This window comes from Pteropus medius, unplaced genomic scaffold (assembly GCF_902729225.1).
Source record: "Pteropus medius unplaced genomic scaffold, Ma_sr-lr_union100, whole genome shotgun sequence".
Lineage (NCBI taxonomy): Eukaryota > Metazoa > Chordata > Mammalia > Chiroptera > Pteropodidae > Pteropus > Pteropus medius.
The window spans coordinates 9,726,940-9,740,904 of record NW_024352786.1 but is presented as its reverse complement, the minus strand read 5'-3'; the positions used below and the strand labels follow the sequence as shown (position 1 = coordinate 9,740,904).

Genomic DNA, 13,965 nt, shown 5'->3' with positions numbered 1-13,965 from the left:
TCCCGGAAGAATTGGGCCTTTTTATTAGGGAGCAGACAGATTATCCTTTGCTGAGATCACACAGTCCTGGAGCTTTCTGAGAGGCTGCTTCCGCACTTAGCCTTTTAGGAGACAGGCCTCGAGATGAACTTGAGTTCAGGATGCCCTGGTGCTCTTAGCCGATTGTAACTCCAGCAATTGTGCTTTGAATAATGATGACAGAATCTGAGGCTTGAGCTTCCATGAGCAAAACTAGCTAGGTCCATGGAAGGATATTAAGGGAGGAAAGTGACACGAAAATCTACCTCACAAAATAAACCAGAGCATGTGATCATGATACATGAGTCCTCAGTGCAAATACAAAGGTTTGATTAACAAAGGACACAGTTCTCCATTCTAGAAGCTTCTATTTTAACATAGATAAGTGTGGATGAGGACCTACTGTAAAAATGCTAACACAGACCCTGCACACAGAAGGGTGAAGTGGAGTGAGCACAGAGGTGCAATCTGGAGACCTGGTCTTCCCAGGTCCAGTGTTGCTCACCCACGCTGTCACTCTGGGCAGGCTGCTCACCTGCTCTGTCTCTTATTTGTGTGACAAGGACAAGAAGAATGCTTAGCGTAGCTTCTTTACCAATAAGATGGAACTTTTTTGACATCATAAATAGGTGGTAATGCTGTCAGTGTTAAGGAATTGTTTGTGGAGTGTTTAAAAAGATTTTTTTTTTTTTTTAGTTTCTAGAGAGAGAAATACATATTTTCCCCCAAGTATGTATTTCATGGTGTTCTTGGGCTGACCTTAGAATAAGCTTTCCGTCCTGATCTGAGCCTCTTATTTTTCTCCATGGCAAGTTGCCGCTTTGCAGATATAAGCTTGGCGGTGGTATGAGAAAGGCCAGCAGCGTTTGAGAGCCTAAGAAATCAACCCTTGTCTGAAATGCATTTCTCCCAGCAGGGTTTTGTCCCAATAGACCCTAGTAGATGTTTACTATAGAGGAACAAAGAAAAACGCTTTCCCTACCCAGTCCTAACTAGCTGTCACCTTCGGAAATTTAGCAGCTTTTCTCCCCGCAAGATAGAGATGTCCTAACTGAAAATATGTCTGTGTACAGTCTCTCTAGGACGTCTCGGCTGTAGCCTGAAGGGAAGGCTCCATGGGATAAGGAGACTTATCTGGCCTGTAAGGGTCTACAGTGTAGGGGGTAATTTTAAATGACTTTCTAACAAACAGTGAGTCCCCAAAATATGACGTAATGGAAACGTTTCTAACAAAGCTCAGATTTGCATTTGAAGCATTCGGCTTATTGAGCTAGGCAATACTCAAATAAAAGGTTCATTTTATTGGGCTCATGCCCGTGTGTGTGTGTGTGTGCGTGTGTGTTAGAGAGGGAGAGGGAGAGAGAAAGAGAGAGAGATGAGGGGTAGAGAGTAATTTTATGTTGCTTCTGTGATACTGTCCCTTTTCATGAAGAAAGGGAGTTGTAAAAAGCTGCTCTGATACCTACATTCCTCGAGAAAGGCATCAGACGGCAATAGTACTGACAGATGCTCTTCCTTGCCCAATGGCTCTACATGTGTGGAGGCAGGCTTCAGGGCTGTAGTGTATGCCAGCCAGTTCACTGGTATTTACTGAGTTCTTGCTTGGCTGGTGCTAGGGCCACCAAGACCCATAAGACACTGCTGCCCTCAAAGAGTAGGAGCAGGGATTATGTTGCACTGTGTCAATTTGTGGGTGTTTGCATATAGTTTTCCCATTACCTTCTATGAGTCACATGGATTTACTGTCTTTCAGTATGTTAAGTTCAGACTATGTTAAGTTCTGTGAGACTCATACCTTTTTAAAACAGTTTCAGAGTGCAAGGATAGGTGATTAATACAGTGTCTATTTTTTTAATATAAATCTTCTTTTTTGCCAAAGTATCAAAATTGACCTATTTTCTAGCTTTGTTCTGTCCATATTGTTGTTAGACATACCAAAATCCCATTTATGTTCTTATTACATGCTTAAGAATGTTGTCTAGCAACTGGAGACCAAACTATTAACCTGTTTTGTCCAGTCGCACACATAAGATGATTACATAGACATGTCAGATGGTGCCAAATAATGGAAATACATTTTTCTTAATCAACTAAAAGTCACTGAGCACCAATGAGCTAGGTGCTGTGTGAGGCCACACTCATGTACAGGATAAGATGTGTTTTCTTCCATGAAACAGCTTCAGTCTCATTGAGGAGACCTGACCGTAATACAGAACAGTAAATGACCATGCAGAACAGCTCACTGCTAAGCTGTGCAGCACACCTCAGAACACTGAGACGAGATGGGCTGTGGCCCAGGCCTTGACCATGGGTAAGGATCAGAGAGTACAGCTTGGAGATGCACACCAGACATGCCCACCCCCTCCCTGCCTGGTGAGCTGACGAACTTAGCATCTCAGTCTTTTTTTCCTTCTATTTTGAGTGTTCCAGTGGCACAGCCAGAACTAGACTTTGAGTCATGAATTGTCTGTCTGGCACAAATGTTATCTTGTTCAAAAACTTGTTTTTCCTGTTTTGAAAATGAGGGAGGGGGGAATATATATATATATTTATGGTGTATATACCATAATAAATATATATATACCATAAATATATATATATTTATACCATAAATATATATATACACACCATAAATTTATATATATATTTATGGTATATATTGGTATATACCAATATATATATACTACCAATATATATATATACCAATATGGGAATATATATATATTTATGGTATAAATATATATATGTTTATGGTATATATATATATATGTATGTATTTATGATACACACACACACACACACACACACACCATTTTCCCCATCTAAAATACATGGGGACATAGAGAGGAGGGCTGGACTGTATTAACGAGACAGAGCAGTGACTCAGTGACTGCAACACACAGAATGTAGCCGTGAGCTAAGGCACAGGCCAGAAAGACCTGTGGGATGGCAATATAGAGGCCGGGGTTTCTGTGGCTTTCACAGGAAGCCCCTCAGATTCGCTAGAGCCAGCTCACTCGTTGCCTGGGAAGCCTGCCTGAGTGCACTAGAGAGAGAAACACCTGGAAGTTCTACCTACCGGACGATAATTTGGTACAGAGGATGTAGACCAGGTGGACATAAGGACACCGCTTGGCTCCATGGCAGTGGTGACTAGACCTTGCACATGAGCCACTTAGCAGAACACACGGATGTTCTGAGCACTCCACCCATGTTCAGGGAAAATGCCCATGTTCTTTGACCTAGTGATGTCTTGTTACTATAAGGAAAATAATAAGAATTTCAGATTAGAGAGCTATTACCACTTGGGCCTTTACATGGAATCCATATTGACTGTCAGTATGAAATCAGTTTGTACCTATAAATATATGTAGTAGTTAAAATAGGCCAAGCTGTGCTGTAGAAATAAATAAGCTCCACATCTCCGTGGCTTAGCAAAACAGAAATCTCTTTGTCCCCAAAGCTATATGTCTTCTCCACGTAGCATCCTTTGGCGCTATCAGAGCTGCCGTCCCTGTAGTGGGTGACTTGGAGATTGGGCTCCCTCTGCATTGTGAAGCCACCATCTCAACTCATAGCTTCCATAGTAGCCACAACAGGGGAGGAAAATGCTGGAGGATCTCAGGGTGGCCCAGCTTGCCTGCAAGGGAACCTAGGAAATGTAGTCTTCCTGTGTGGCCAGAAGAACTGATAGTAAGCAGCAGACGCCTCTCTGCTAAAATATGGCTCCACGGTGTCCCCAAGTCCGGACAGCAGACCGTACAGTGGATCCTCCTGTGTCATCACTGGGCAATTATATTCTCACTTTTTCTTTTATTCTTCAGGTGGCAAATAGTAGGATTCAAAGCCTCGAAGCCACAGTTGAGAAGCTTCTGAGCAGTGAAAGCAAGCTGAAGCAGGCCACCCTTGCCTTAGAGCTGGAGAGGTCAGCCCTGCTGCAGACGGTGGAAGAGCTGCAGAGGCCGACTGCAGAGCTGACTGCTCCACAGCCTGACCTCACCCAGCCCAAGCCCACAGGCGACTGACAGCACAGGGGACAGCACCTCGCCAGGGCATGGCTCTGGAGGAGACACTGTGACACCATCCTGACACTGTCCAGGCCTTAATTGAGAGAGACGGAAGATGCTGGAGGGAGAGAAGGAAGCACGAAGCATGCTTCTCAGGGACGAAACTGGCTTGCCAGCATGCAGGTTCTTCTGAACTAAAACTCGCAATTCATGGGCGCGAACGTCCCAGCGTTGTTGTTGTTTAGGTTCCAGTTGGTCCCTTCTCCAGTTCTAATTGCTGTAGTCAGTAGATTTAGATGGCATGGACACGAATAAACACACCTTTATGTTTCCTTTTTCCGTATCACTGTGTTTGTAAAGAGCATTTATAATACGGTGGAATTTCAGAAGCCGGAAGGGCCCAAGGTGATTCCTCTGGCAAAGATGAGGGTCCGTCGTTTTTCCAAGGAGGGCTGGTGTGGCTGCACCCTCAGCGTCACTGGCAGGGCGTACACTTGGCCTTTGTCCGTTTTTGTTATGGAAGGCCAAGGTGACTGTCAAGAAAGATCAAAAGTGATTTATTGAAATATGACATCTTAAATTTGATCACTATCTTTGGTATTTAATGAAATTTCTTTTTTAAAAAAATAGTATTTTCTTATATTTTTTGCTTAGCCCTTAAGCATTGATCAGAGTCATTGTAGATAAATGTTTTATTGGAAAATCACCATTTTTTAGACTCTACCAGGTATTGCTAGCATGCGACCTGCAGTTATAGTGTCTGAGATATTTATTTCTTTATGGTGTTTCATATCCATGTTGTAGAGTCGTGTATTTATTTTTGCCTAATATATGATGTAATGCAGCTGTGTGTCCCTGTGAGTCTCCACCCCTTGGGAATTTGAATCCTTGCAGAAGTAGCAGGCCACATCAGGCTATTTAGGGATGCCAGAGATTCTGGGACTTTCAAAAAAGAGATCAGCCTAAAATTACAATCAAATGTATGGTAGCTGAGAGCAGTTTTTTAGAGGTAGGATGTATGTTTTGAACATAACTCACAACACAGCAACCCCCACCCCCGCCTCAGGATGATGAGGACCCTGTGCCTTCAACAAGCAAGAAGCCGCTCACGGTTGCTGCGGTTTCATCTGGTCACTGTGTCTGGCCTCTGCCATGTGCTCTCTCAGAACAGGTGGTTTTCTTACAAAGGACAGGTTAGAGGAGAACTGTGTGGGCACATGTCACTTTTCTTGACAGCAGAATCATTTCTGGTCTTTATCACTGTAACCACATCTTCTATTCCACAGGAGTTTCTTTTGACACTCTCAGTCGTGGGCGTCACTTTAAAGCTTGAGGTGAAAGGAAGGATTTTCATATTTGGAGTCAATATAAATCTCCCCAGACATTTCAGAGGGAGACGAATGTGCTGCCCCCAGTGCCTAAACACTTGGTCGACATTTGGGACTCTCCTGTTCCCCGTGTCAGAGGATAGCAGTTCTCTTCATAAACCAAGATGACGAGCCCAGTAGCCTTTATCTCAAGTGGTCCCACCAGATATAACTTGAAGAAGTTCACATTTGAGTGCTTCTTTCCATGTTTTACTGTTCGAATGTTTAATAATGTTGAAATTTGGACATCTTATGACCATTACTCAAAACATTGACTCTGCATTAAATAGGAAAGCAATAAAACAATTCATGGGCACACTTTTATGGTGTTTGGTTTTGTTTTGTTTTGTTTTTTTAACTTTGGATTTTTGCTTTTCAGCCCTGGAGTGAAGAGACACCTCATGAACACCTGTAGGTCAAAGTGCGAATATTACCTAACCAGCAGTGAAATCATTCAAAGTATCGGCATCCTGTGTTTTTAGTATTGCTACCCAAGTGCTTGTTATGTATAACACCTCTACACGGGGTATGAATGTGGCACCAGTGAGACCAGCTCCCTCAGTTGTACGTGCCAGCAAGTGCTGTTAGGAGATTGCACTGAGCAGAGGGGACTGTCGACGTGAGCCTATGGATATAGGTTGGACAGAGTCTCAGCTTGTGACTTAGCCAGGGAAAGAAAAATACTTGAACCAACTTGCATCACTGCATGAAGATTCGCAGAGGCACGTTTTTAAACCACGCAAGTTTTGTCATATATTCCCCAAGTGCATTCGTGTGTGTACACTTCAAGGTTGTCTTTTTTTTTTTTTTTTTTTTTTGATACCATTTGTGCTCTCTTCGACTTGGGACATTATAGGCCTCCAGGAAATACACTATGACTTAGAAAACATGTATACAAATGTCTTCTCTGCCAAACATTCAGTTTTGGGCCGCCTTTGGAGTTCCATGTAGATAGAACAATAATGTCTGGGGATTTGTGTGTTTGCTTTGGTGAGTCAGGGGAGAAGAGTTGCTCTGATTGCTGTGGGATGTAGGATTTGTTACAGGAATTAGACCCCAAACCACTGTGTGAGGAGCTGAGAAGTGATTTTGCAGAAAGAGGTGTGCAAACCAGCTAGTCCATCTGAGAAGCCAAATGCAAGGCTGAAGTGGACCTGGGCAAGGTGGTGTGCAGGGAGCTCTGGGAAGCTGTGCTGCCATGTAGTGGCCACTTCTGTGTATTTACAGCCAGGTGCCTAGTGGTGGGCCTGCCTTGCCCCCAACCCCAGGTCAACACTCAAGGCCAACACTTGGGAAGAGAAGAAGGAAGTGGAGCAGAGAAGAACCAGGACAGGCACCTCTGTGTTTGTTAGTCGCCGTATTTGCCTGTGATGATGACCTTCAGAGCAAAATAAGTCCTTGCTTCACTTTTGCCTTCCAATCCTCACACAAGCACATCTTTGAGTCAATGCCAGCCTTCAACCAGCCAGGAAGGGGACTATGGGAAAGGCAGTTCTGGCTTAACTTAGATGACATTACAAACCACCACATTTAATTTTAAAACCTGCCTAATTTGAAGGAGCGTGCACGTCTATGAGTCATTTTACAAAGCGAAACTCGGCTTTAAGGGTTTGGAATGCCTCGGAACAATCGGACTGTAGAAGCTGGAGGGAACCTTGTTCTTCATGCTGGAAAAACATCCCACCTCATTTTATAGAGGAAAAAGCTAAGCGAGGTGCGAAGAGAGGTTCGAAATCACCTAATGCCTAGCTACAGGATCAGAGTGGATCCCAGTCTCCCGACTGCCTAATAGTCGACACTGCCCAGCTTTAATTGCGTGAGTTTTGAGAGTCATTTCTGAGGACATCAAGATTCAAAGCAAGGAAAGATCTGTCTCATTTTCACAAGGGTGATCTGTATAGCGGGGAGCCCAAATCAGGTTCCCTCCTGAAATGGGAGGTCTCCGGGGGCCTTTGTTTATTAAGACTTAAACCCAGGGTCTCTGCAGCCCAGCCCTACGTGCAGACTCAGGCAGAGGAAGGAGTACCAACACAAGAGGGTCTGGGTTGATGGGGTACGATGTTTGTTCTTGACAGCCATTTCCTTTTTGCGTTTAGGCTTTTTAAAAAACCCTTGCATTATAATGTTTTTAGAAAGCTAATTAATCCAGAATTGCTTTTGGTTTTATAAAAGGGAGAGCTTCCATTATGTAAAGTTTTTTGCTTCCATCTTTAGAAATGATTAGAGAAAGATGAATTATGATATGGAGCAGCCACAGGCATTCATTATCTGGACAATTTGAAACTGATAAAAAATAAGAATATTTTAGTATCTAGGCTTCATAGATATCTGCCTTCATATCTCTAAAGTGAATAATGAATTGTTTTCGTTGTAAACCCTTATTAGCAAAGTGTTTGAATTTATATCACTGTGTATATACATATATTTTAAAATGTAGTACATAACTAAATTTTATTATAAAATAGAACTTTTAAAAGGCAAAATATTTAAAGATATTAATGATAAAAAAGTTTTTAAGGACAATAAACATTTTATTTTAAATATTGTTTTAAGATATAGCAATTCACATGTCAGTTTCTAAGTTTAGCTGAGATCAGTGGTTGGTTTAATGCACTGTCATGGTTGGAAAAAGGTGGCTTCCAAAATCTAGTAATTCTAAAGGGAGGAAAGGCACTGCTGGTCACATTAAGTCATGATGCTCATAAACTTGCTTTGATTCCCCAATTATGCAAAGGTTTTTGTTGAAATCTGGCTAGAAAATTTCCATCTTCTCTGATGGCAGACTATTGCAAACTAATCAAAACATGTTGGAGTTTTAAATTTGCAAACCAAGGATTTTAAAGCACTCAAACTCTTCATTTGGAAAGTTTTAAACAAGTTATAAAAGCATTTCCAAGATTGAGTAACATGCTCACATGATTTTTTTTTTTTTTTTGGCCAAAAGGTGACCTAAACAATGGAAACACTTCCAAACATCCTTTTCTGAAAAGCTCTTTTCATAGCCTTTCTCAGAGATCTTGTCTTGGGCCCCTTCATCTGAAGCCCTGTGTTCTTGGCAGTCAGGGTGGAGTAGGGAGTTCCGGTCTGTGGGTCTTCTCTCGCCATGTGGCCGCTGGCTCATCTGCTTGTGTGCCTGCTGTCTCGCCACCAGCCCCTTCCCTGCAGTCCCACAGGAGCCTAGAGGTCCTGGGCCTGGCAAAGGGCTGGGCTGAGCAGAGCAGAGAGGAGCCGAACAGTGTTGTTAAAAATAGCGGCTGTGACTCACTCCACCTTATTACTGCAGTGCACTTTCCTCAGACCCACTGGAGAGAGCCTGGACAATCGGACAAGGTGACGGGGAAATAGCTTTGTCGCATTCTTTCTCCCAATCAGATTCATCTGCTTTTCCTCACTCTCTGGCTCCATCTTCCTGCCCTTGTTTTTGTCTTATTCCATATTTGGACCTGTGTTGACAAATTCTGGGTGCCTCCTTCCTGTTCTCCTAGACATTTCTTCTTGCTAAACCTCGAACTCTGTTTCCCATTTCTTCCAACCGTTTGAAAAGCTGACTGATTATTGTTAAACTTAGGCTTTGGTCCTTGGCACTCTGCAGGGAGACATCCTGAGCTGCCATCTTGGGGAATCTGTGCAGATGTAGCACCTTAGGGAAGTGGAGGCAGGTTGCTTGGAGGCTATTGAATGAAATTTCTGCCCATCTCCATGCTTCCTGCACTTTCTACCAAGGATGGCATGACCCATTTTTCCTTCCTTTGAGGTACATGGCAATCAATTTCTAAATTTCATAAGCTCAAATCATCTGAATGGCTTGGTTATCAGGAAGGATAAAATGAGCTTTTTCACTCAGGATTCCTCTCTCTTCCCCCACATGCTTCTGCGAATCACTCCTAATATCACTGTAGTCCCCACCGTCTTTCTGTTGTGTAGAAATAGACCCGCCTGCCTCTCAGGTCCCAACTCTGCAGTCATCAGTGGAGCCCCTGCTTGCCTGTTTTCACTCTTTCCAGCAAATGGCTATGGTGCCTTCTACCAGCAAATGGTTATGGTGCCTTCTACTATGAACCAAGCCCTGATCTAGATAGATCCTGAGACTGCAAGATAAGCGGCTGCCATCACTGCACTTTTTTCCAGCAGAGAGATTGGTAATTAAAATAAGTAAAGAAAAACCAAAGGTGGGGCTGCCAGCATGGAGTAGACAGAGAAGGCTTAGCTGAGGAGCTGGTGTTCAAGATGAGATCCAAAGGAGAAGAAGAGGAACAAGCCAAGGAGGAGTCGGGTGAGCAGCTCAGTGTTAGACAATGCAAGGGTATGTTCCGAATGATGCAGAATTCTATCCTAACCTTAAATCTCAGTCAAGGGATGTATTTTTCAGAAACCCTACTCCGCAGAACATCATGTCTTTTTCAGATGACAATATAATACCAATGTTTTTCAAGACAAAACTCCCATTACTATATAGTCCCATAAATACAAATGTTTTATTGTCCTCATCCACTAGTTTCAAGTGACACTATTTTCGACTTAGCCTCAAGCTACAAAGAGGAATGAGTTGATGACATGGGCATTGAAATGGGCAGCTGACAGGGAAAGACCTTATTATTTCGGTTTATGCTAGCCTTGTCTGCAGATCTGCCGGAGAGCCTGTGGACATGGGCATATCAACTTCATGCTGTAATGATGGGAAAACTGAGCACTGGGTAGACGTTCCTTAAAGTTAGGTGTGATTTCATGGCATGAGAGTCCAAAAAGGAATGTGAGTCAAGAGGCTACGTGAAACTCTCCAAATACTGACTGCTCAAATTACGGGATACTGAGAAAATTCAAACAAAGAACAGCTCAATTGTTAGTATTCTTTTGGAATGAGTTGACAATGAAGGAAAGTACTAGAAAACTGAATGCAGAAATCTTTGAAGAATTATAAAAGTTAGCCAAAATTTCCACGGTTTTTTTTTGTTTGTTTGTTTTTTGGGATTTTTTGTTTGTTTGTTTTTTAGATAAGAGAGGAAGTGTTTGTGTAAATTCTGGTTCATTCAGTCCTGTGAAACTCATCCACATCGATCATGAAGATGTTTTTTGCAGAGTTTTTGTCATCTTCAATGTCTTCTTCAAGAAGCTCCAGGGCTTCTCAGGTACTTTCTGAGCAAACTTTGTGTTTACTCCAGTGTCTGTTGTGCAATTAAACATGTGATCCTATTTTGAGTTGACATTTCCAGAATATTCAAAGACCCTTCGGTTAGCAAATGTACAAGCATTTTGTTCTGACCCATGACTCATTTTGACCCTCTCTGGTCTTTATTCCAATATTTCATGCTTTCTCATATCTTAAACATCTTTGTAAGTCACCGTAAAACATTTGAAGAACAAACGGAAGCCTGAAAAATATAAATAGAAGCAACATCTGGTGGTTAAAGCACAAGCCCCAGAGTGAGCGGGAATCCGACCCTGAGTCCCCGTGTGTGAAAGAGAAATAATAGCAGCTGTTTCATAAGATTGTCGTGTGAATATTTATGAAGACACTGCAGCTGAGACAAAGTTAATAAGCAAGAAATGTTAGCTTTGTCCCATTATGATTATATAAAGTAAATAAATCGTGATGATTCTGTGAGCTTGAAATCAATTCCAGGCAAAATTCCTCAACAGATTGCAAACACAATTAAAAGGTAATTTAAAAAAATAGTATGATTACCCAAGACACTGTCATGTCAGGCCAATATAATTTTATGTTTTTGATAGTGTAATGACCAATAAGATGGAAAGGTATAGGAGAACATACCTCGATGTCAGCAAAACTTTTGACAACATCCCTCACACTAACCTAAATAACTTAAAGCTTATTTAAAGCTAATTAAACTTAAATAACTTAACATTACATGGACAGAAGGACAGTTCAATTGGGTTGGTTTAATAGTTTTAACCAGTAAGACCACTAACTAGTGTCAGATTGAGTTGAAGTGTAGGACACCCAGCTAGTGTCCGAGAATTGCTCGGTGGAGGTAAAAAACACGCACACACACACATTGGAGTTGGTGTCAGAATTATGGTAAAGAAACCTAGTTTCCACTTTTTCAATGTGTGGTCATTCTAAAGCATTTTTCCCCATGATTGTTATGTTACATAATGGTAAAAACTTGAGCACACAACAGAAACATAAAATAAAAAAGAAAGTCTTCCAAATATACCCAGAGATAATCACTTTTATTAGTTTCTTATCTCTTCTTCCAAAAAATTGATATGTGTATTACAAGAAACCTGGATGTATGTGTTTGTGGAAACATTTTAGATTGTAAAAACGGCTGGGGGAGAGGAATGTGCGCCACTGTCTTCTGGAGGTCAGAGATCTGGATGCTGCTTAGCATCCTGCAGTACGCAGAACAGCCCCCACGACAGAGACTCATCCGGAGACTCATCCGTCCAAAGAGGCAACATCAGCTGATGTTGATACCCCACCCCCCCAACTCGGCTCTGGGGCAGTGGTTTTGAAACCTGAGCTCATCAGAATCCCCTGAAGGGTTTGTTGAGACTCAGACCCCACCTTCACAGTTTCTAATTCAGTAGGTCTGGAGTGAGGCCCCCAAATTTGCATTTCTACAAGTTTCCAGGCAAGTATAAGGACCACATTTGACTAACCTCTGCCTGGGGCCTTCCCCTAGGTCCGCATGGAGAGGGCGGGCTCACCAGCACAAAGTCTTGATTTCACCAGCAGGAAGGAAGAAAAAAGAGAGACGAACGCTGCCCAGGCTAGGAGTAACAAACCAAGAAGTAGTGGAAGTAGCAGAAGTCATTTCCACTCACGTCCCACGGGCAAGAACACGATGATGTGGCCACACCCGGTCATACCAGAGGCTGGAAGGTGCGGTCTTCTCCAGCAAAGCAACCACGAGCCCCACAAAGACGGCAGGGATTTGGTTACTAAAAGGAGGAAGAGAGAATGGGCATTGGGGACCATTCGCAGTCTCCACTGAAGGCAGCCACGCGATCCACACCCCGCCCCTACTCCGTCCCTCACCTCGCTTCCTACCTCTCCCCGTCGCTTGCTATTCTCCAGAGTCCAGGTGTGCCTGCTCTCCTGCCAGCCAGGTGTGTCTATCTCAGGGCCTTCGTGTCCGCTGCTCCTCCTGCTTTAGAGGCTCCTCTCCCACAAAGTCACTCGGGTTGTTCTCTCACTTCATTCAGGTCTCAGCTCAAATGTCACTCCAAGAGGCTGGTCCCGACTACGTGTCCAGCAGCTACCCCCACCCTAGCCGCCCCCTTACTATTTCTCTCCTGATTCTGCTTTGTCTATCCATGTCACTCAGTGTTCTTGACACAGTATCGCATAATTATTTGTTTCTCTATTTGTCCCTGTCACAAGAAAGCAGGATTTGTGAGGGTGCGACCGGACTTCTTCACGGTTATAGCCTAGAACAGCACCTGGTACAGAAGAGGCACTCAAATATTTGAAAAAATCTGGAAAGAGTGCATGTTACATTTTTAATAGACACCGCCAGATTGCCCTTCATTTAGATTTGTCCTTAGGTTTGAATTCTATGAGTTTGTTCAACCCTTATTAATTTGGACAATTTTCTTTGGGTTTCTTATGCTTAGTGTGGTTGCAAATAAGCCCCATGGCCCTGGAACATTTATCAGTGTCCCCTCTGCCTCCAGTGAGGAGGCCTCCTCTCCCCAGGTCCTTGGGTCCGCACAATTCAGCTGGGGTGTGAGCCGGAGGAAATGAAGTGGGTTGTCAGCAAACCTTCCGAACTAGGCAACACCATTTCTCAAAGGAATATGTGATGGTCACACCCATTTAACATAGTAGCCCAATCAAGAGAGAGGCACTGATTCATCTGATTTAGCCCCCACCAGAAAAAAATCATCCTGTATCTAAATTATTCTTGACTTACAAGATTCTTAATGGCTCAAAACTGCCTTATCAGCTCAAGCTGATCTAAGAAAATAAACATTTCATAACTGTGATAATATAAGCGGCTCCAGACAAGAAACAGCTCAGCTCGGATGGATGGTTCTTATAAATAAACCAGGCCATCGCACACTACAGAAATAACTAGAATTTCTGTGACTTCATGGGGAGCCAAACGGAAGTGCCCTTGCCAAGTGAAGCTAAAGTCATCCCATAGTCAGAATGTGGTCAGGCGCCAGATGTGAGCCAAAAACGTTTTGCTCCAACTAAAGTCACTTCTCAAGTAGACCCAGTTAACTTGAGCCCTCAAATTGAATTTCTATGCTTAGATTTTAGGGAGAGGGGACATACTACGACAAAATGAGCTTATCTAAAGGAAACAAAATACCAGTGGCCAGCGGCAGGCCTGGAAGCAGGGCTGACTCAGTGACTTATGTGTTCTATGTCGAAACCCCGCGTCATCTGGACTCACAGTGCCCTGAAGCCTAGCAGGTCCTGTAGAATTAGAAACAGTCCAGGCACTGGTCCATGAGACAGAGATTTTCAGTGTCACTGGTTAAAATAAAAACAGATTCCTGTTAACCAGGAAAAGCCAATTATCGGCAGAACCTCGTTTCCTCAGCATTTTAATTTTTGAGATGGTGATAAGAGGAAAGTAAATTATTTTTCAAGAGAG

The 13,965-nt window shown here is 43.0% G+C and overlaps 1 protein-coding gene across 8 annotated transcripts in view; it reads left to right on the top strand.

Moving 5' to 3' along the window:
- Window positions 1-5,713, top strand: part of TBC1D1 (TBC1 domain family member 1) — a 200,328-nt gene extending 194,615 nt beyond the window's left edge. For 3 of the 8 annotated variants that reach the window (XM_039848789.1, XM_039848786.1, XM_039848787.1), the window contains one exon: window positions 3,843-5,710. In XM_039848789.1, coding sequence (XP_039704723.1) covers window positions 3,843-4,043 — 201 coding nt within the window. In that variant the 3' untranslated portion in view covers window positions 4,044-5,710. Of the gene's footprint in view, window positions 1-3,842 lie in introns of all 8 variants that reach the window. The other 5 variants (XM_039848785.1, XM_039848791.1, XM_039848784.1 and 2 more) reach the window with 3 other exon arrangements.
- Window positions 5,714-13,965: the final 8,252 nt, after the last annotated feature.